The sequence below is a fragment of the Orcinus orca genome, chromosome 2 (assembly GCF_937001465.1).
Source record: "Orcinus orca chromosome 2, mOrcOrc1.1, whole genome shotgun sequence".
Lineage (NCBI taxonomy): Eukaryota > Metazoa > Chordata > Mammalia > Artiodactyla > Delphinidae > Orcinus > Orcinus orca.
The window spans coordinates 124,664,493-124,686,528 of NC_064560.1; the positions used below are offsets into that span (position 1 = coordinate 124,664,493).

At 34.8% G+C, this 22,036-nt stretch overlaps 1 protein-coding gene and 1 long non-coding RNA gene across 8 annotated transcripts in view; one reads left to right on the forward strand and one right to left on the reverse strand.

Annotated features, from left to right (window-relative positions):
- Positions 1–22,036, forward strand: part of LOC125963408 (uncharacterized) — a 500,580-nt gene that overhangs the window by 101,382 nt on the left and 377,162 nt on the right. The window lies entirely within an intron of this gene.
- Positions 14,575–22,036, reverse strand: part of KATNBL1 (katanin regulatory subunit B1 like 1) — a 63,133-nt gene continuing 55,671 nt past the window's right edge. For all 7 annotated transcript variants that reach the window (XM_033435866.2, XM_033435865.2, XM_049705494.1 and 4 more), the window contains 6 exons: positions 19,641–19,759; positions 18,856–18,906; positions 18,672–18,761; positions 18,239–18,328; positions 17,337–17,430; positions 14,575–15,556 (listed from right to left, as the gene is read on the reverse strand). In XM_033435866.2, coding sequence (XP_033291757.1) covers positions 15,524–15,556; positions 17,337–17,430; positions 18,239–18,328; positions 18,672–18,761; positions 18,856–18,906; positions 19,641–19,759 — 477 coding nt within the window. In that variant the 3' untranslated portion in view covers positions 14,575–15,523. The remainder of the gene's footprint in view (positions 15,557–17,336; positions 17,431–18,238; positions 18,329–18,671; positions 18,762–18,855; positions 18,907–19,640; positions 19,760–22,036) is intronic.

The window sequence follows — 22,036 nt, forward strand, 5'->3', positions numbered from 1 at the left end:
TTTTAAAATTAATTAATTAATTTTGGTTGCGTTGGGTCTTCATTGCTGCACATGGGCTTTCTCTAGTTGTGCCGAACGGGGGCTACACTTTGTTGCAGTGCGCTGGCTTCTCATTGTGGTGGCTTCTCTGGTTGTGGAGCACGGGCTCTAGGCATGCGGGCTTCAGTAGTTGCAGCTCGTGGGCTCTAGAGCTCAGGTTCAGCAATTGTGGCACACGGGCTTAACTACTCCACAGCATGTGGGATCTTCCCAGACCAGGGCTCGAAACTGTGTCCCCTGCATTAGCAGGCAGATTCTTTTTTTTTTTTTTTTTTTTTTGCAGTACACGGGCCTCTCACTGTTGAGGCCTCTCCCATTGCGGAACACAGGCTCCGGACGCACAGGCGCAGCGGCCATGGCTCACGGGCCTAGCCGCTCCGCACGCGGCATGTGGGATCTTCCCGGACCGGGGCACGAACTCATGTCTCCTGCATCAGCAGGCAGACTCTCAACCATTACGCCACCAGGGAAGCCCAGCAGGCAGATTCTTAACCACTGCACCACCAGGGAAGTCCTGTGCACTTAAAATTTTGATAAGAGGATAGTCCTCGTGATAAGTTTTCTTGCCCCACACACACGCACACACACACACACACAAAGGACACAAGGAAATTTTTGGAGGTGATGGATGCTTTTCTTTTTTTTTAAGATTTTTTTTTGATGTGGATGATTTTTAAAGTCTTTATTGAGTTTGTTACAATATTGCTTCTGTTTTATGTTTTTTGGTTTTTTGGCCCCAAGGCATGTGGGATCTTAGCTCCCTAACCAGTGATCAAACCTGCACCCCCTGCATTAGAAGGTGAAGTCTTAACCACTGGACTTCCAGGGAAATCCCATGGATGCTTATTTTTTGATTGTGGTATGATAAACATCAAATTGTATGCATTAAATATGTGCAGTTTTGGTATATCAATTATACCTCAATAAAGATGTAAAAAATTAAAATAAGTTTAAAAATGATCTGGAAATGTAATCAAGAGTTCTTCTGGGTCAAATTCTTGTAAGGAAAACGTCCCAGCATCTACTCATTAAACAAGTCATAGTATGCAGGGAAGGGTGGAAAGAACCCAAGACAAAATGTCCTTTAAAGTTGTACCTTAGTCCACTGGATGCCAGTACTTCACCTGTACTCAAAGCCAGTACTCAAAAACATCAATATGGACAATTAACTAATACATAGGCATATGTTATTTTAATTGAAGTATACTTGCTGAATAATATTGTATGTCACAGGTGTACAACACAGCAATTCACAATTTTTAAAGGTTATACTCCTTTAGTTATTATAAAATATTAGCTATATTCTCCATGTTATACAATATATGCTTGTAGCTAATTTACTTTATGCACAATAGTTTGTACCTCTTACTCCCCTACTCCTACATTACCCTTCCCTCCTTCCCGCTACCCACTGGTAACGAATAATTTGTTCTCTATATCTGAGTCTGCTTCTTTTTTGTTATATTCACTAGTTGGTTTTATTTTTTAGACTCCACATAAATGATATCATACAGTATTTGTCTTTCTCTGTATGACTTACGCCACTTAGCATAATACCCTCCAAGTTCATCCATGTTGCTGCAAATGGCAAAATTTAGTTCTTTTTTGTAGCTGAGTAGTATTCCATTGTGTGTGTATGTATGTGTGTGTATATATATGCCACATCTTCTTTATCCTTTTATCTGTTGATAGACACTTAGGTTATTTCCATATCTTGGCAATTGTAAATAATGCTGCTAGAAACACTGGGTTGCATGAATTGTTTCAAATTAGTGTTTTTGTTTTTTTCAGATATACAATATATCCAGGAGTGGAAGTGCTGGGTCATATGGTAGTTCCATTTTTAGTGTTTCGAGAAACCTCCATAGTTTTCCACAGTGGCTGCACTAATTTACATTCCCACCAGAAGTGTGTGAGGGATTCCTTTTCTCACATCCTCTCCAACATTTGTCATTTGTGTTCTTTTTGATGGCAGCCTAACAGGTGTGAGGTGATATCTAATTATGGTTTTGATTTGCATTTCTGTTATGATCAGCAACGTTGAGCATTGTTTCATGTGCCTGTTGGCCATCTGCATTTCCTCTTTGGAAAGATGTCCATTCAGTTCTTCTGCCCATTTTTTAATTGTTTTTTTTTTTTTGATGTTAAGTTGTATGAGTTGCTTATATATGTTGGATATTAATCCCTTTATAGGTCACATTATTTGCGAATATTTTCTCCCATTCAGTAGACTGTCTTTTCATTTTGTCGATGGTTTCCTTTGCTGTGCAAAAGATTTTAAGTTTAATTAGGTCCGTTTGTTTTTTTGCTTTTATTTTCTTTGCTTTAGGAGATGGATCCAAAAAGATATCACTGTGATTTATGCCAAAGAGTGATCTGCCCATGCTTTCCTATAGGAATTTTATACTATCTGGTTTTACATTGCTGTGATTTATGTGAGATTGTTCTGCCTATGTTTTCTCAAGGAGTTTTATAGTATCCATTTTGACTTTATTTTTGTATATGGTGTTAGAGAATGTTTTAATTTCATTCTTTTACATGTAGCTGTCCAGTTTTCCCAGAACTTGTTGAAGAGACTGTCTTTTCTCCATTGTATGTTCTTGCTTCCTTTGCTGTAGATTAATTGATCATATAAAGGTGGGTTCATTTCTGGGCTCTCTATTCTGTTCCATTGATCTATGTGCCTGCTTCTGTGCCAATACCATACTGTTTTGATTACTGTAGCTTTGTAGTATAGTCCAAAGTCAAGGAGTGTGATTCCTCCAGCTCTATTCTTTGTTGTCGATTGTTTTGGCTGTTTGGGGTCTTTTGTGTTTCCATACACATCTTTAAATTATTTGTTCTAGTTCTATTTAAAAATGCCATTGGTATTATGATAGGGATTACATTGAATCTGTAGGTTGTCTTGGGTAGTATGGTCATTTCTTAAAATATAAATTTATTTATTTATTTATGGCTGTGTTGGGTCTTCGTTGCTGCACACGGGCTTTCTTTAGTTGCAGTGTGTGGGGACAACTCTTCATTGCGGTTTGCAGGCTTCTCATTGAGGTGGTTTCTCTTGTTGCGGAGCACAGGCTGTAGGCACACGGGCTTCAGTAGCTGTGGCACACAGGCTTAGATGCTCTGCGGCATGTGGGATCTTCCCAGACCAGGGCTTGAACCCTGCACTGGCAGGCGGATTCCTAACTGCTTGCATCACCAGGGAAGTCCCAGTATGGTCATTTTAAAATTCAAAAACATGTTACATCTTTCCATTTGTTTGTGTTGCCCTCAGTTTCTTTCATTAGAGTCTGATAATTTTCTGAGTGCAGGTTTTTTCCTCCTTAGGTAGATTTGTTCCTAGGTATTTTATCCTTTTTGATGTGATGGTAAATAGGATTATTTCCTTAATTTCTCTTTCTGATATCTCATGTTTAGTATATAGAAATGCAACAGATTTCTGTATATTATTTTTGTACCCTGTAACTTTACTGAATTCATTGATGAGATCTAGTGGTTTTCTGGGTGGTGTCTTTAGGATTTTCTATGTATGGTATTGTGTCATCTGCAAACAGAAACAGTTTTACTTCTTCCCTTCCTATTTGGATTGTTGTTTTATCTTTTTCTTCTGTGACTGCTGTGACTAGGACTTCCAAAACTATGTTGAATAAAAGTGAGAGTGGGTATCCTTCTCTTGTTCCTATCTTAGAGAAAATGTTTTCAGTTTCTCATCATTGAGTATGATGTTAGCTGTGGGTCTGTCATATATGGCCTTTAATAAGTTGAGGTATGTTCCCTGTATGCCTATTTTCTGAAGAGGTTTTTTTTTTTTAATCAAAAATGGATGTTGAATTTTAGCAAAAGCTTCTTCTGCATCTGTTGAGATGATCATATGGTTTTAATTTTTTGTTAATGTGGTGTATCACACTGGTTAATTTGTGGATATTGAAAAATCCTTGCATCTCTGGAATAAATCCCACTCGATCATGGTGTATGATCCTTTTAATATACTGTTGGAGTCAGTTTGCTAGTATTTTGTTGAGGATTTTTGCATCTATATTCATCAGTGACATTGGCCTGTAATTTTCTTTTCTATGATATCTTTGTCAGGTTTTGGTATCAGGGTGATGCTGGCCTCATAGAATGAGTTCAGAAGTGTTCCTTCCTCTGCAACTTTCTGGGACAGTTTCAAAAGGATAGGTGTTAACTCTTCTCTAAATGTTTGGTAGAATTCACCTGTGAAGCCATCTGACCCTGGACTTTTGTTTGATGGAAGTTTTAAAATTACTGATTCAATTTCAGTACTTGTGATTGGTCTGTTCATATTTTCTATTTCTTCTTGGTTCAGTATTGAGAGATTGTGCCTAAGAATTTGTCCATTTCTTCTAGGTTGCCCATTTTATTGGCATATGGCTGCTCACAGTAGTCTCTTAAGATCCTTTGTATTTCTGTTGTGTCAGTTGTAACTTCTTTTTCATTTCTCATTTTATTCATTTGGGCCCTCTCCCTTTTTTTCTTGATGAGTCTGGCTAAAGGTTTATCAATTTTGTTTATCTTTTCAAAGAACCAGGTTTTAGTTTCATTGATCTTTTCTATTGTTTAGTCTCTTTCATTTATTTCTGATTTTTATGATTTCTTTCCTTCTACTAACTTTGGGTTTTGTTCTTCTTTCTCTAGATGCTTTAGGTGTAAGGTTAGGTGGTTTGAAAATTTTGTTTCCTGAGGTAAGCTTGTACTGCTATAAAATTCCCTCATAGAACTGTTTCTGCTGCATCCCATAGGTTTTGGATTGTCGTGTTTTCATTTTCATTTGTCTCTAGATTTTTTGATTTCCTCTTTGATTTCTTCAGTGATCCATTGGTTTTTTAGTAGCATATTGCTTAGCCAACACATATTTGTTTTTGGGATGTTTTTGCAGTTTTTCCCTGTAGCTGATTTCTAGTTTCACATCATTGTGGCCAGAAAAGATGCTTGATATGATTCCATTTTCTTAAATTTACTGAGGCTTGTTTTGTGGCCTAGCATGTGATCTATCCTGGAGGACATTCCATGTATATTCTGCTGCTTTTGGATAAGATGCTCTTTATATATCAATTATAACACTAAACATAGTCATTGAATCACAAAAGAAGAAAAAAGAAGGGGGAAAAAAGACCTACAAAAACAAATCCAAAAGAATTAACAAACAGTGGTAAGAACACACATATTGATAATTGCCTTAAATGTAAATGGACTAAATGCTCCAGCTAAAAGACACAGAGTGGCTGAATGTATACAAAAACAAGACCCATACATATGCTGCCTACAAGAGACTCACCTCAAAAGAAACAGACAGACTGAAAGTAAGGGGATGGAAAAAGGTATTCCATGCAAATGGAAATTAAAAGAAAGCCAGAGTAGCAATACTTATATCAGACAAAATAGACTTTAGAATAAAGACTGTTACAAGAGACAAAGAAGGGCACTACATAATGAGCAAGGGATCAATTCAAGAAGATATAACAATTGTAAATATATATGCACCCAACATAGAAGCACTTAAATATATAAGGCAAATATTAACTGACATAAAAGGAGAAATCAATAGTAACACAATAACAGTAGAGGACTTTAACACCCAACTTACATCAATGGACAGATCATCCAGACAGAAAATCAACAAGGAAACACTGGCCTTAAATTATACATTAGACCAAATGGATTTAACTGATATATACAGAGCATTCAGCTGAAAGCAGCACAATAATACATAAGTATAAATATCATACATCTAACTTAGAAATAAACAGGAATGGCCATGGTATACAAAACTCTCTTTTAAGCTTAATCATTACTTGGGTTTCGATTATAAAGGTCTGAGTCATCTGTTGACACTAGGGCAAATAGCTTCCCTCTTCTGCAGCTAGTCATCTAGTAAAAAGTAACATACACTACATAAAGAAAAAAACACTAAAATGTTCAATATACTACCTTATGCATTTGAGTATGAAATTGCTTACATGTCAGTCACCCTAAAACATATAGATAATAACTAAATCTTTCAAAGTCTTTCCCAATAGTATAGTTTTAGAATCATGGTACATTTATATAGTATTTTAAAACAACTCCTTGAGGACAGGGACTGTATCTAACCTTTCTGCTTAACATCAACAAGCATATAGCAAGTAACCTGTTGATTATGGATGGCCTCCCTACCTCAATCAGCTGACATCTTATTACCCACTGGGTATCTGACCGCTTAAAGCCTCTGTTTAGCATCTGGAAACAATGACATATAGTAAACAGAGAACTTTAGACATAGCCTCAATCATACCTGTCAGCATCCATTGGGACATAAAACCAACTTTTTAATTTTCCAATAAAAGTTTTAGGAAACTTACTTGAAATATGACTTTTAGGGAGCTGTATAATCAGAATGAGGAACAGGAGAAAAAAAAAATTGTATTAGTCTTTCTTGAGGAAAAAAAATATTCCACAGATTCTACTTTATAAAAATTTAAACACTTGTTAACAACTTAATTGTTGAACGTTGAACCAAATGTTTCTTTGGTATTTGTAAACATTTTGTTTATAGTGGTTGTATACATATATTTCTAAACTATCAGTGTTACAATTTACTTAGATCACTACTAATAAATATTACTAGTATGTATTTGAGGAAGCTATTCCTTCCATATAGTCAGCTGTTGCTTTTTACTTAAAAGAGGTGGAAAAGAATAATCAAGAGGTAAAAGTAGCAGACATGAAACTCACACATGTGATTTGACAAATGGGGGTGGGCCAGCTGCTACAAGCAGCTCATGGAAGCTGTGTATATTTTATAAATATCTTTTAATTAAAGTATTTGATTTCAAAGATATAATGCAGTTCCTCAAATACACTAGTCAACAGCTGAATTAACATGTAAAAAAAAAGCACTAAGCTGTGTCATTTAAACACAAATCTTATAACTGAGTCCTCCCGTATCAACTTGTATTTGCAAGGAATTAATAGGTCCTACTACCTCATAAAAGCGGAAAAAGAAAGTCTTTATTTTCATTTAGTTCAAATTACAAAAGTGTATCATTTGTCCAAGAAAATCTTAAGTATATGGTTTCATACTTTTCTAAAACATTAGCTACTCTCTTGAAGACTACACAAACACATGTTGATTATTGTAACTATAGTTTTCCCTATTTAAATCCAAACTTACGTCAATATTTAAATAATAAAATTTACAGAAGATTACTTTAAATAATTTGACCAATCTATAATTTCTAGTTATCATGAGAAACTTTTAAAGCAAACTTTTGCTATTTCATATTTTGAAGATTTGTAGAATGAAGTCATTATACACAATAATCTAACTACATTCTGACTAAGCAGAAATTACTGATTAAATTATTAGACTAAGGCAACAATAACATGGCCCTGAATCAATATTATCAGACATTCTTGAAAGCCTAACATGTTAGGTTTGTTTCAATTGCTATCCAGTCACCTTTAAAAATTGTCTTTATTTTAAAAAGCTCATAAATGACAAAATAAGTTATATTCGAATGTTCAAAAATTATTAGAAGGGTACTAAATAACTTTCTATTGATCTCTTTTGCTGTTAATTGGCTTTAAAAGTGCCAAGTGAAAGAAAACAAAACTATACTAGGTTAAATCACCAACAACTTTTCAAAACTATACTAGGTTAAATCACCAATAACTTTTCAAATAATGTGGAGAATAAAATTTTATTGCTGTTCTTTAAAACAAACATTTAAATGGTTCTTTGTGAAAGCAAGCCAATATAAAGTGTGATCTTGCGAGTTGATGAAGACTAAGGACTTTCACCTAGTTAGCAGTGTAAACACACTATACCATTACTGGAGAATGTTCATTCAATAAGTCATTTATGTGTCCATTTGTAAGAAAACCCCCCTCCCTTTACTCTGCATAAAGATATAATAATCTTTATGGTTGATCACAGCATAGGATAATAGGTTGATCCTAGGCATAGGGTAATATTCATATTATATATATATGTGTATGTATAATTAACTAGCTTTACCTACCTCTGTTCCTATTCACCATTAGTTTTTTCTCCATTTCCAGCATTAAGTGATTTTCTTCCTGGACAGAGTGCAATGATTACTTTTTATTTAAGAATACAGAATCTAACGAACAATTATTTAGGCAGAAGAGAAAATTATTCACTTAGAAGCACCTCATTAGATGGACTCTTTGTCGAAAATGTTTTAAGAGAGAGTCAGGTTATTTGGAATTCATTTATTTGGATAGGGCTGAATCTTAAATATCAAATCTTAGTTCTATACTGACTCAACATTTATAGTACTGCTTAATGTTATGTCAGTTTCATAAATAAGGACTGAACTACTATTTATTCAGAAAATTAAGTTTGATGGCTAGGGGAAATACACTACAGTAGAAGTTGAAATTTTGAAATTTTGTTCCAAAATACTTAGAATCATTTAAACAAACCTATGTTTCTTTTCAAAATACAGAAAATTATATTCTTTTTCCTTATAAGCTCTCTTCCTAAAATTTTTTAAAAAGTACGTAATGATTAGTAATGGTCAAACAAAACAGAATCCTATACTAAAAATTCTTCAAAGGTAATTCTGAAATATTTTTTCACCTCTTCCAATTTCCCCAAAGAAATTAATAGCTTTTAAGACATAGCTTTAATAGGCAAAAAAGTTTTTGTTACCTTCAAGCTTTTCCAGGATATGGAAAGTAGGAAACAATATACCAAACATCAGTATGTAGAGTATGAATCCATTTGCATTAAAAATATGCATACATATGGAATAAAATCTGGAAAGATAGACACAGTGGTTCCTCTCTAGGTGGATGAGATTATGGGTAGTTAATTTTCTTCTTTTTCTTATTCTATTTTCAAAAGTAAGTATGAACTACTATTGTAATTTAAAAAGGAACTAATAGAAAAAAAACCCCTCACATGATTCTCAGTTGTTTTAAGATAAAAGCAGAAGAGAAACACAAAACATCAATTCCAGGAAAATTTATGTATTTTACGCATTACATGAAAATACCTTAATTTTGAACTTTTTTATAGACGGTCCTTACTTGCGTGGGTCCTGTGTGGAGTGTAAAACCATACCATAGAGAAATAAATGTAACATCTTTTAAGAATCAAACATGGGTCTTCCCTGGTGGTGCAGTGGTTGAGAGTCTGCCTGCCAATGCAGGGGACACGGGTTCGAGCCCTGGTCTGGGAGGATCCCATATGCCGCGCAGCAACTGGGCCCGTGAGCCACAATTACTGAGCCTGCGCTCCGTAACAAGAGAGGCCGCGACAGTGAGAGGCCCGCGCACCGCGATGAAGAGTAGCCCCCGCTCACCGCAACTAGAGAAAGCCCTTGCACAGAAACGAAGACCCAACACAGCCAAAAATAATTTAAAAAAGAAACACATTTTAGCTAAGGTTGTATTTTGTTGCAGCATGAACATTTATAAACCAATTTCATAAAACAAAAAAGCGAGAGAAGAAAATTGGCTATTTTGATTCTATAACTACTCATTTTTAGCTGCTATGCTATCGCACAATAGCTTTGCACTACTAAATTACTTCCTCCCACAGTGTATGCCCAAAGATGCCACACCCTTGCATTTTTATTCCTAAGAATTAAATGCCTACTACTGGTAGGCTAGGTAAATGCTAGGTACTGGGGATATGACAGAGAACACAGACCCTGGCCTCATAAAGCTATCAGTCTACCTGGGAAGACAGATAATAAGCAATTACAATACACTACACAGAGTTAAAAACAGGGTTGAGGTGAAAGACTTGTGGCAGAGTCCTCTAACAGCTGAAGAGGCTTCAGAGAAGTCTCCGAGAAATACTGTGTTTAAGCTAAGACCTGAAGGCTAAGAACATGATAAATGGGTGAACTTTGGGAGAAGAGTGTTCAGGCAAACCACCCTTGCAGAGGAAGTGTAATGTTTTTCAGAAACTGAAACAAGTTCATTCTAGCTATAGCATCGGGAGGGGAAGGGAGAAAGGTGGCACTGTCGAGATTGTAAACGATACTGTTTAGAATCTCTCCTAAGTGGCCTTAAGGAGTGACACGGTAAAAATTTGTGCTCTATAGACTATTCTGGGGGAGCATGTGTGGAGAATAGGTTGTAGGGATGCGGGACAAATGCCAGAGAGGGCAGTCAGGAGGCTGCTGGAATAATGTGGACTAAGTAATGGCAGAAGTGGAGGGATACAGCAAGATGAGAGAAATTTAGGGGGCTGTACCAACAGGATGTGATGAGCGATTTGGAGATGATTCAAAGATGACTCATGGGGTTGTGGCTTGATAATTGTTGATATTAGGAATACTCAATGAGAATGGAAATCCAACACCCAGACACAACACTTTTATCTCCCTGAGTGGTGGTAGGAGAGGGGGTTGGGGGCAGGTTCAGGGCAAGGGAGTGGAGGTGGAGAATGAGGTCAATTCTGGATACACTTTATTTAGGATGTCTACAAGATAATCCCAGTGGATGTTTCCAGTAGGCAATTGGATATATAGTGTATGCGCTGAGTTGGGTTTAGAGCAAGATATACATTTGAGAATGATAAACATACAATTCAGTGTTTTCTCAACCTTAAAAAAAAAAAGATCCATGCCTATTTGATCAGTCAAAAAATGACCTCCCTTCTGTTCCCCAAATGAGAACAATTAATGTGGATGATAAAGGACGCCATGGGAATAAACAATGTTTTTTTCAGGGAAATGGTAGAGGGAGAAGAGAAAAGAACCTAAGACAGAACCTTGAAGAACACCTATGTCTAAGGGAGAGGGGGCGTGGGGGGGGCTTTCAAGAGATTGAAAAGTGAACTGGTTTCTCCCCTTCACTGATTTCTTGCATCTATATTCTAAGTAAGGGGAAAGGAATCTGGATGGCAAAGGGGGGGAAAGATAAGCATCTTCTAAACCTTTTGTAAGCTTTGGAACCTACCTAAAAGGAAGGTTGTTAACTTGCATTTCTCTTGCTGTCGTTGGGCCTAAGCTACATGTGTACAGAGGAACCAGCGGGCTACTGCAGGGCAAATGAGAGGTGACGCAGGTCCTCATTCACTGGTTCAACTAATTCATGCAGAGGTCTAATGAAGTTTTTACATTTCTCTCTCTTTCTCCTCCTTCCCCTTTCTTTTTCAAATGAAAGTAGAAAAGTAAATGGATGCAAATTCTGCTCCTGACTTCTGGAAAGTGAAGTCTAATTCCAATCCAGGCCCCATGTTGCAAGTTTGGTTAATAAATGCAATACAGTAATTCTAGAAGCTAGTAATTGTAGCAATTCAGTGTATCCCAGGACTCTCACTCTAGCTGGATCAACTCTTCTGAGCTTTTGTATAAATCCATAGTGTCACAACCGTCTTGGCCAGGTCCAGGACCTTTAAAAAAAAAAATCCTGGTTTAAATCTGATTGAAAATACAGAACACTGTAAAGCACAGAACTTGAACACAACGTACATTTGGGGGCTGACTCCTTATCTAGACTCATGGCATCTACCAACAGAAAAGTTCTTCGTAGTTCAGAGAATAGTAATTCTGTATATCAAAGAATATATAATAAGCATTGCTATAAAAAATACTGGCAGCTGTGGGGCTGCCCTTTCATAGAACTACTGGTACACAGTAACTATGTCTTTTCATGTTTTATGATTAATTATAGTCTGTAAGAGAAAATACTGTGGTATATATTTGTATTTGTACTTAATTTTTACTGAGGTTTGATTTTAGCATTTACTGTTAAGTCAATGATCTGACCCAGAGAAAATTATGATGACTACAATATTCTATATATTAAGTACAGCATTGGAAAATGTACTCAGTATCCTGGTTTTATGATATGCAGTATTTATTTTTATTGTTATACTTGGTGCTGTTATTGAATCAATCAAATTATATTACAAATTAGAACCATACAGTGTTTAAGGATGAACTTTTTATTCTATGTGCCTGTTACAGATGAAAAAGGAGGGGAAATAGTGTGTCACAAAGTTCTATGACAATTTCCATAGCTAGAAGAATTAAAAATTAAGGGAGAAAGAATAACATAGGAGTAAATACCTACCAATAAATGTCCAGCAATACTATTTTCATCTGAAAATAATCTAGAAAATAAAAGTCTGTGTTGAAAGATAAGTAGTGTATCCAAATAGATCACTCCAGTTGAGTCAGCTGCTTGTGATTCTATTTTTTTTTCTTTAAATCAACAAAGGCAATTGACATTACCATTTTGTTCTTAAATAGGAAGAAAAATAACTGGGAATGACCCACCAAAATATTAACATAAATTTTGTTTTTTCAAATTCCTTGACTAACTTAAGTAACTAAATAAACATTTAGATATAATTTCTATTATCAGCATTTCATAGCTAATAATTATTACTCAAATTAGTTTTCCATTGATAGTAATTATATCAACAACTTGCCAAATATAGAAATGTTCTAAGTTTGAGAGAAACTATTTCAAAGTCCAGACATATAGCTTTGAACCCACACAAGGATTTTTAAGGTTAGGACATGACATGTACCAAGTATGTTTAGGGGCATTAGGATTTACTTCCTCAGTAGCCCTTAGAGTTCAGTGCTGATATTAATGATCCCTCAAAGTAGATATAGATATTTATATCCAAATTCTCATACCTCAGGATTCATGTAAATAATGTATGTCAATTACTTTTGAAATTACTGCCAAAAGATTAGTTTTAAAAACCATCTGACAAGGCTTGCTTCTTAACTTTTAACTTTTATTCTGAACACTCATTATAAAACCATTTACTTTATCTCTAGAAGAAGCAAATTACTTGATTATAACCCTCTACCATCTCAAAAAACTACCTGTCCCTGGACTTGCAAAGTTAGAAAGTCATGAACAGAAAACTGAAGAAGGTAGAAGAGGTAGAAAGGCATAGAGACCTTGGGTAGTCCTTCAGTTATACTGCTTAGCAACACGGCAACAAAAGAGCGATGACAGACAGCAATTGTCCTAATCTAGGTCAATACAACAGCCAAAATACTTTGTAAACACTTTCTTTGGCTCTTTCTGGAGATCAACACTGTTCTAATTAAACAGCATGAGAAGGGCTTGATAACAACCTAAGAGTTCATCAATATTTACTTATCCAACACCTTTTATCCAAGAATCTTAAAATCAGCTAATACTAATCATAACTCAGTAACTGAGAGAGGTAGGTACTAAGGTAAACTGCAAAGGCCAAGAACAGAAATTGGGAGTGTGTGCCATTGAATAATATTTGTGAGCTAAAGACTGCTGCCTTATATGGCTCTGAGTATGTAAAAAAGAAGTATTATCTACTCTCCTTTAACAAACCCAAACTCAGCATTAACAGGATAATACCTTTTTTTTTTTTTTTTTACTATGTTTCATTTGTATTTGTACCTAATTTTTACTGAAGTTTGATTAAGTTTGATTTTCAGAGGACAATGTTTAGTCATTGAACTTACCCAGAGAAAACTATATTGACACAGAATTTTAGATATTACATTATTTTTAATATTATTTTAAATATTAGATTAAAGTCTATAGTATCCCATGTGCCAATTATTAGTTATCTTTCCATTTGAGGTGAAGGGTTTGTGTTATGCTATACACACCATCTTCCTTGTGACCAAGAGTGAATTTGTGAGATGGATACCTAAGAGAAGGTGCAGTCTGTAGCCATGAATAGTTCTGTGTATGTGTGTACAGTTAACAAACACCTAAAAGGATTGAACTCTTGTCCTTAGCCTCATTAGCACCATGCACCAACTGCGTTGACTGGTTGAAACTGTTAGATAAGAGAGTGCAAACTAAAAGGAATAGGAACAAAGGAGGGTTGTATTTCATCATCTTAAGGTTTCACAGAGATGATGCAGGTTTACAATTCAAATTCCCATCTCCTGAAAAATGACTTCTTAAATAACTCTCAAAACTCAGAAGTGCAGTAATCTGAAATTATTCTAATCTAAAAACTTTAGAGAATAACCAGTTACTACAATTGATGTTCACTGTAAGGAATACATAGCTATACAAAATATAGCTACACAAAAATAGAACTCAGTGAAAAAATAACATGTTTTAAAGCAAGAAAGATGCTTGTTTTGGATTCTTATCAGTAGTGGCTAATTGGATAAATGCTAAAGATTTACATTCAAGTGCTGGAAGGATTACTGCACAGAAATTCAATTACTCAAAATCTTTGCTCAGACGTCTCTCAGGCTTATTAAAGATGAGATGATGTATGAACCACCAAGAGTGGCATTTAACCCCAGCCACTTTCAAGATAATGCATACAGCTGTTAAGACATTCCAGAATGTTAAGACATTCACTGATACTAAGAGTGGTATTAAAAAAAAAAAGACCTCATACAGTCTGCTGGCATTTCATACCAAACTTTGGAGGAGGTAGTAAAGTGTTGGAATTTAAAATACAAGGTCAGCACTAAGTGTAAACAATTCTAAAGCATTGTATGCAATTCTTTAAACATATGTAGTGAAAAAAATCAGAATTCATATAAAATCAGAATTTAAAAAAGCAAAAAATAGAAATATTTAGTGAATTTACTCAAATGAAGAAAACTTAAATGATACAGAACTGAAAATATTAGAAATCTATATACAATAAAAAGTGAATATAAATTAGCCAACTCCATGGACATTTCCAGTTAAGCATTCATACAAATACACAGTCACCTTTTTCTTATGTATGGGGATAACACATACACATATGACATGATGATTCTGGCAAAAAAAAATAAATCAGAGATACTAAAAATATTCTCAAGTTTTAAGAATGGTGTGGAATAAGTTTAAACAACAACATTCTACATGAATGGAAACCCCTGATTTAATTCCATGATTTTATCATGCCAGAATCATGGTTGGTTTTAATTTTCTTAAACAGATATTGGTATCATACACATTGGCTTATTAATAATTAAGGCATTCTGCATACACAGTATCTCAGTGTGAACAAAAAACTTTTAGTATTGATTATCTGCTATGGTTTAAACTTTCAAAGTCTTTTCAACATAAGAAAATAGTAGCTGCACACATTTAAGTGTTTTTTTATAAAACACAATCTTAAAAAAAGTAATGATGATTGGTCTTTATAATTCCTAGTAATAAGTCCTGTCTTATTTTTCACATAGTATAAATTATATTCTTATGCAGGATTGCATTAAGACCCAGTAGTTCTTAAACAATGTTACCAAATAACCATATAAATCCGAAATTGCAGCAAAGGTGAACAATCTTCATAGTGCACTTTCACCTCACTGAAGTTGAAGCTGCTCCTTTTGGATATTTTTCCACTTCAATGTGAAGTAGATCCTTAGCGTTTCATTAGTGGTTTCATTATGTGGCTTTTTAAAGGAAAAAATGGTTTTGATTTCTTCCACAGTTCACAGTTCTCAGTTGAGACATTTTTCGGGAAATCATATAGTCCAGGGGTGTTTTGAATAACCAAATGCTATTTAGTAGATGAAGTCTCTCAATGCAACTGTAATAAATAAGCATCTACATCCTTAGAGAATAAAACAAAAACATTTCATTAGCCAGTACTGTAAATACAACACATACACACACCCCATTTTCTTCTCCCTTTTGGTCACTAGCTTTGCCTGTTTCCCTTTGTGACCTTTTGAGGGCAAAAGATTTGTCTTACTCAACATTTTCTCTGCACTTTTGTAGCACACAGCATGTGCTCAATAAGTGTTTGCAAAGTGCTTAGTGAATGTTTTAGTTTCTGTGATCAAACAACTCTGCTTTTATAGAGTAAGAAAGATCATTACATCATTCACAGCAACTCCTTCAGTGCTATATAAACTCTAGACCAGCTTGAGGATAGCCGTTCTGATTTCTACCCTCAAAAAATTGCATTGAGGGTTTAATATTGTAAAAGAGGTTTTATCATAGCTTAAGGAACTTCATAGATCTTTTAATCACTCAATATTGTTTGCAATAATAAATACAGTATCTTAAGGTTATGTTCACAATAAAGCTTCTCCCTTTATAAAAAATTACAATTGAAAGCAAATTTCTAAGGAAACAATTTTTCAGTTCTACTACTAAGAAGACAAGGCACTTCCAGAAAAAGGTGATATATCACATATTCTATTTTCTATCAACTTTTACTTCATTTTCCCTCCTATTATCAAAAGAACAATTAAAATTGTAACAATAAAAAAACTTCAGGAAATTGATTTCCATTCATAACATTTTCATCATTAAGAATTCTACACAGGGCTTCCCTGGTGGCGCAGTGGTTGAGAGTCCACCTGCCGATGCAGGGGACACGGGTTCGTGCCCCGGTCTGGGAAGATCCCACATGCCGCGGAGCGGCTGGGCCCGTGGGCCATGGCCGCTGGGCCTGCGCATCCGGAGCCTTTGCTCCGCAACTGGAGAGGCCACAACAGTGAGAGGACCGCGTACCACAAAAAAAAAAAAAAAAAGAATTCTACACAGTAAAATTATACACAGTGGTAACACACTTGCTTGATACATCATTATGCTTCCTCTCATGAAGGTTATTTCAAGAAGAATTTTATAAGTCCAAGACATAAATCCTCTTATTGACATCATTATGCTTCCTTTCATGAAGGTATTCCAAGAAGAATTTTATAAGTAAGTCTAAGACATAAATATAAATATTGTATTTTTTTAAACTAAAGAAAGTTTTTATATTTCTGGCTAATACCAATTTATATGATAGCAGTATGCCCAATACAAGGGTGGAAATATTTCTTAACAGTGATTTTTTTCCTGCAGTTATGTTTTAACTACCAAAACTATTTTGGAGTTTAAATATTAAAATCCAAAATAACACTGTACCTTTTCCTTTGAGACAAGCAAATCAATAAAGAACGATGTCAAATTCATACTGTGATTTGAGCAATTTAACTTTCCCAAAAAAGCATGACATTAGCAAAAGCCAAGTAAAAATACCCCCAAACTGATTATGTTCCTCACCCCTTGCTTCTGAGTAGCACTGTCTTTTCAGTTGCCTTTTTAACCTGGGTTCTTAACCTTTTTTCAAATATTTTCCTCTAATTGGAGCTAGGTCATTAAATACCTACTACCACATTATTTCTGTGGCTGTATCTGAAACACATTCAATGACTAATTCCTGTATTCCTTGCCAAAGTCATATTCATATCCAGAGGACCTTAAGCGTTTATGAATATGAAATTGACTTTAGATGTTATTAGAGTAGTACTGAATTGGACATTTGAAAGAGTTCGTTTATGAATGTATAATACTATTACATTATGGCTAATTTTTAACTAAGCTTAAATATAGATTACCTTGGCTATATTACCAGTATATCCTGGAACCAAAGTAAGATGGTTTTCCTGTTCCCACAATCCACTTAATTGTTGTTTTAAAATCTGAATATTTCTAGGAGAAAAAAAGAAGAAAAAATGCAAATACAGTAAGATATGGACTTTGGTAGTAAACACACTTAATGAAAACAGCTTTAAAATTTTCAAGTATTTTTCAGGATACAATTATACCATTTGAAGTCAAGCAAATCTTTAAACTAGTACATGTCAATCATGAAAATTAAAGGTTACCTAGTTGTTAGAGGAAGTAAGAAAACAACAGGCATTTGGAACATTCAGACAATCGAGTATGAAGTGGGAAAGTGGGAAAATTCTGAGAGCCTAGAAAGCAAATTATGGATTTAAAGGAAACTGTTGGGAGATTTTTTTTTTGTAATTTCATGATAATCTGGCTCATTTGGTAGAATACCCACACATTTTCACATCAAGGCAATACTCAAATTATGATTATAATACAGTTTTTAGAAGTGTAATCATCCACACTGGACTCTCATGTTAACGTCTGGGAGCCAAAGGACCCCACAGGATGACTCCATTCCTGTGCCTCAATCTTATTCCACTAAAAGCCATCTCTTTTTCTCTCTCTCACTCCTTTCTAATGGATGTAAGGGTTAAACCACTGCTGTGCTTTTGCCTCCCCAAATGAAGGGTAGGATTCTGCCAGAACAATATATACAGGGGGTTACTGGGCTCTGGAATTCAACTTTTCACATATGAACAGTATCCCAATTTAATATTTCTCTGAAAATGAAGAGAATAAGTATTACATACTGATAATCATGAAATAAAATTCTCACCTAGCTTAATCAAGCTGCTTTTCCTGAAAAAAAACTTTATTAGTATGAGTTTAAAGGTATACTCACCCATCATTTATAATTTCTGTTTTGGATGATAGTTCTGACCACCACCTTTTTATGACTGCTTGAAGCCAGTTTAAACCAACTATTATATATCTGAAATGACATTTCATTACAAAATTCAAGTGTTTTCATCCAAGAAGCCTTTAGAAAAGATGACACTCTACCCCCCTCAAAAAACACATACACACTTATCTTTCCCTTTTAAAAAATTTATTTCACTACTTTCACAAAACTATACTTTATGTAACATGTTTATAGACAGTTTTATAATTGTTCTCTAGTCATTCCATATTCTTTTCCTAATTGGACTATAAGCTCCTGGAAAACAGAAACCATGTATGTCTCATGGAGCTCAGTCTACCACTATGCACTTATAAGGCACAAGATCAAGGATGCTGAAAGAGAAAAAAGAATTGAGATTCAGATTAGCACTTACTCTTCAAATTTGCTTTTAAGTAGTGACTTTACTAGAGGCAACAAGTCTACACAGCAGCCAAGTGAGATGTATTGTTTTTCCTCCTGTAAACTAAAGTAAATAAATACTAAGTTATAAAATTATGAACAGGTCATCATTTGTCCTTCTTTAAATGTACTTTTTTTCTGAAAAATATTCTTTATACCTATTGGTGAGCACAGGAAGGCAATCCACCACAACTCCAAGGTCTTCTATCCTGTGGGAACAAAATTGCTTAGATAGCTGATTTCCTTATTTATTTTCATATTATAACCTTCACACTGCTTTTGAGAAATTTACTCATTCAACAAATGATCTGAGTGTCTATGATGAGTCAGTTGTTGATCTGAGTGTCTATGATGAGTCAGTTGTTAGGGATGAGTCAGTTGTTAGCCGTGAACAAAGAAATAGGGCTTGTATTTCAATATGTGTGTGAGTGTGGGAGGAGGTGGAGAGGGCAGGGACAGACAATAAACAAGTGAAATATATAAAGCATGTTGATGGTGGTAAGGGCTATGGAGAAAAATAAAATGGGAAAGAAGGATAGGGAGTGAAGAAATACGTATTTTTAAATAAGGTAGTCAAGGAAGGCCTCACCAAGGTAACATTTGAGGAGACTTAAATACAGTGAGGAAGGTAATGGTTAAAATTTTCACTCAAAGGGGATTTTTAAAGGTTGGTTTTCCCATAATGGTATCTCTTAGTTTTATAGATAAGAATCTTTATCAGAGAAGGTAACAGCTTTGTTCAATCTGATAAAACAGATGGTTTTCTGTATTTTGGTTACTCTTAGACCGAAGATAAATGTAATTTAAACCATACTGCTACTACTGAAGCTAAACATAGGAAGTTCAGAATTTTAGCCAGTATAACATAAAAAAGTAGAGGCACTTCTACATAATACATTGGAAATTACTTTTACTGAACAAAACCATAAAGGGTCACACTTACCTCACCAAATAAGCTACAAGTTCACTTATACTTCTCTTTCTCCAGAAAGTTAAAGCTACATTCAATCTCAAATTCCTGCTGAACAAAACCTGTGTCATTGTTTCATGGTCCTGAGAAACCTGAAAGGCAGGAATCTAATTAAGATATGACATGAAACCATTTTTTTCAATTAAATTATTCTGGTAGACATATTTTAAAATTAGGCAAAGATGACTCCTTTTACTGGCCCACAAAAAGGAATATTGCAGTGAACACAGTAAACAAATGATTTGAATAAATTTAGGACCTGTTTATTTTTTATCAATACTTTTTCTTATTTGCTACCATTTTCCTTTTAAATCTCAATAGTTCATAGAATAAATTATTTTTACTCACCTAAAAACCTAGGATTTAATTTATAATCTGTATTAAATAAAAAGGTAAACATATAGGCTAGTCATTACCAACTGAACAGCACGAGTAGGGAACCACAGAAATTAAGTTTTGTGACAAGTATTTAAATTCATTCATTTTTTTCTGTATAATTAAGGTAATATATTCCTGTTGTAAAAAGTTCAAGTAGCACAAAACTTTATAAAATAAAAAGTGAATATTCTCTACTTGCCCACAAAAACAACTAACATTACTCAGGAGTAATCACAGTTAACAGACTGGTAAGTATCTTTCAAACCACTTTCTAGACAAAGACAAATTAGGTAGATATAAAATTAAAATATTCTAATATCTATATTTTTGAAAACCTTGTTTTTTCACACACATTATGAAGATTTTTCAACGTCAGAACATAGATCAGTCTCATTTTTAAAAAACAATTACATATTCTCCAGTCTTTATGTATCATAATTTTAGATTGATTCTAGTTTTTCCCTATTAAAACTGTGCATCAATGAACATCCTTATGTATATAAATACGTGCACTTGTACAAAACCTTCTGTAGGATTAATTTTAGAACTGGAACAGCTAGATCCAATTTTTTTCAATAACAGATTAAGATATAATTCACATACCCATTTTGAATGTACAATTCAGTAACTTTTAGTATATACATTCACAGAGTTGTGCGAGCACCACCATAATGAATTTTAGAACCTTTTCGTCACTCCCAAAAGAAACTCTGGACTCCACTCTCCCCTCTCTACAGTTCCTCACAACGATTAATCTACTTTCTGTCCCTATGACTTTACCTAATTTGGACGGTTCACATAAATTGAATCATACAATATGTGGCCTTTTTTTGTGTGTGGCTTCTTTCATATAGCATGATGTGTGAAAGATCAAGATTTATATACAGTGTAGCATATTGGTGTTTTACTCCTTTTTAATGATCAAATAATATTCTATTGTATGGAATATGACACTTTATTTACCCATAGTCCATTGATGGACATTTGGATTGTTTCCACTTTTGGCTATTATAAAATGTTATAAGCATCTGTTCATAAATATCTGTGTGGACTTATGTTTTCAATTCTCTGGGTATATACCTAGGAGTGCAACTGTCGGGTGAAAAGGTTATGTATATTTGAACTTTGACAAAATAATATAGCATCACTTTTAAATTTAGGTTTTTAGAGCAGGCACTAGTCAATCAGGAAAAAACGTCTGAAACAACAAAAGAACAATCAATAAACCCATTAGTTGAGGTTAATGCAGGTTTGTGAAAAGTAGTGAAATGGGAGCAAGGTTAAAGGAAGCCCTTGAAAAAATGCCACATTGCGGCACTAATACAAATGTGAAACTGCAGCTTTAAGGCATTTTCACTGAGAATGTTTATTCCCTCAGTTCAACTGAAGAACCAACCTAGGTACCAATCTAGGCCAGATTTCTGGACTATATAGTCACATGTTCTTTTCCTCCAGGGTATGTAGTTTCTTTGATTTTCTGATCTGTGTCGGCCTCATCACTTCTATAACTACATGAAAGTAGGGGTAGTGTCTGTTTTTCACCCACCAATCCATTTCTCAGAGCCTGCAGAATGCACTGCACAGCAGGAACAATCAATAAATATTTGTGAATGACTTAGTATGACAGTGATCCTCTGTAACACTAAGGTTTAGGTACCTGTAGGTATCCTATTCTCCAGGGCTCAAAAAATTCACTATTAAATTCTCCTTGCTCCCTCTTTTCTCACAGATACCATACACACTTCCTTCATCTCTCCTAGCATTACTAACTTTCTATTACTCCAGAATCTTTTCTTTTGGCCTCCCTGAGCAGCTTTCGGGATCTTAGTTCCCTGACCAGGGATCGAACCTAGTCCCACGTCAGTAAAAGCACCAAGTCCTAACCACTGGACCACCAGGGAACTCCCCCAGGATCTTATTTACACAGGAACACTTCCACTGGCAAATGGAATCTTTGCATCATCTCATTATGGTTTTAGTTAATAACACTT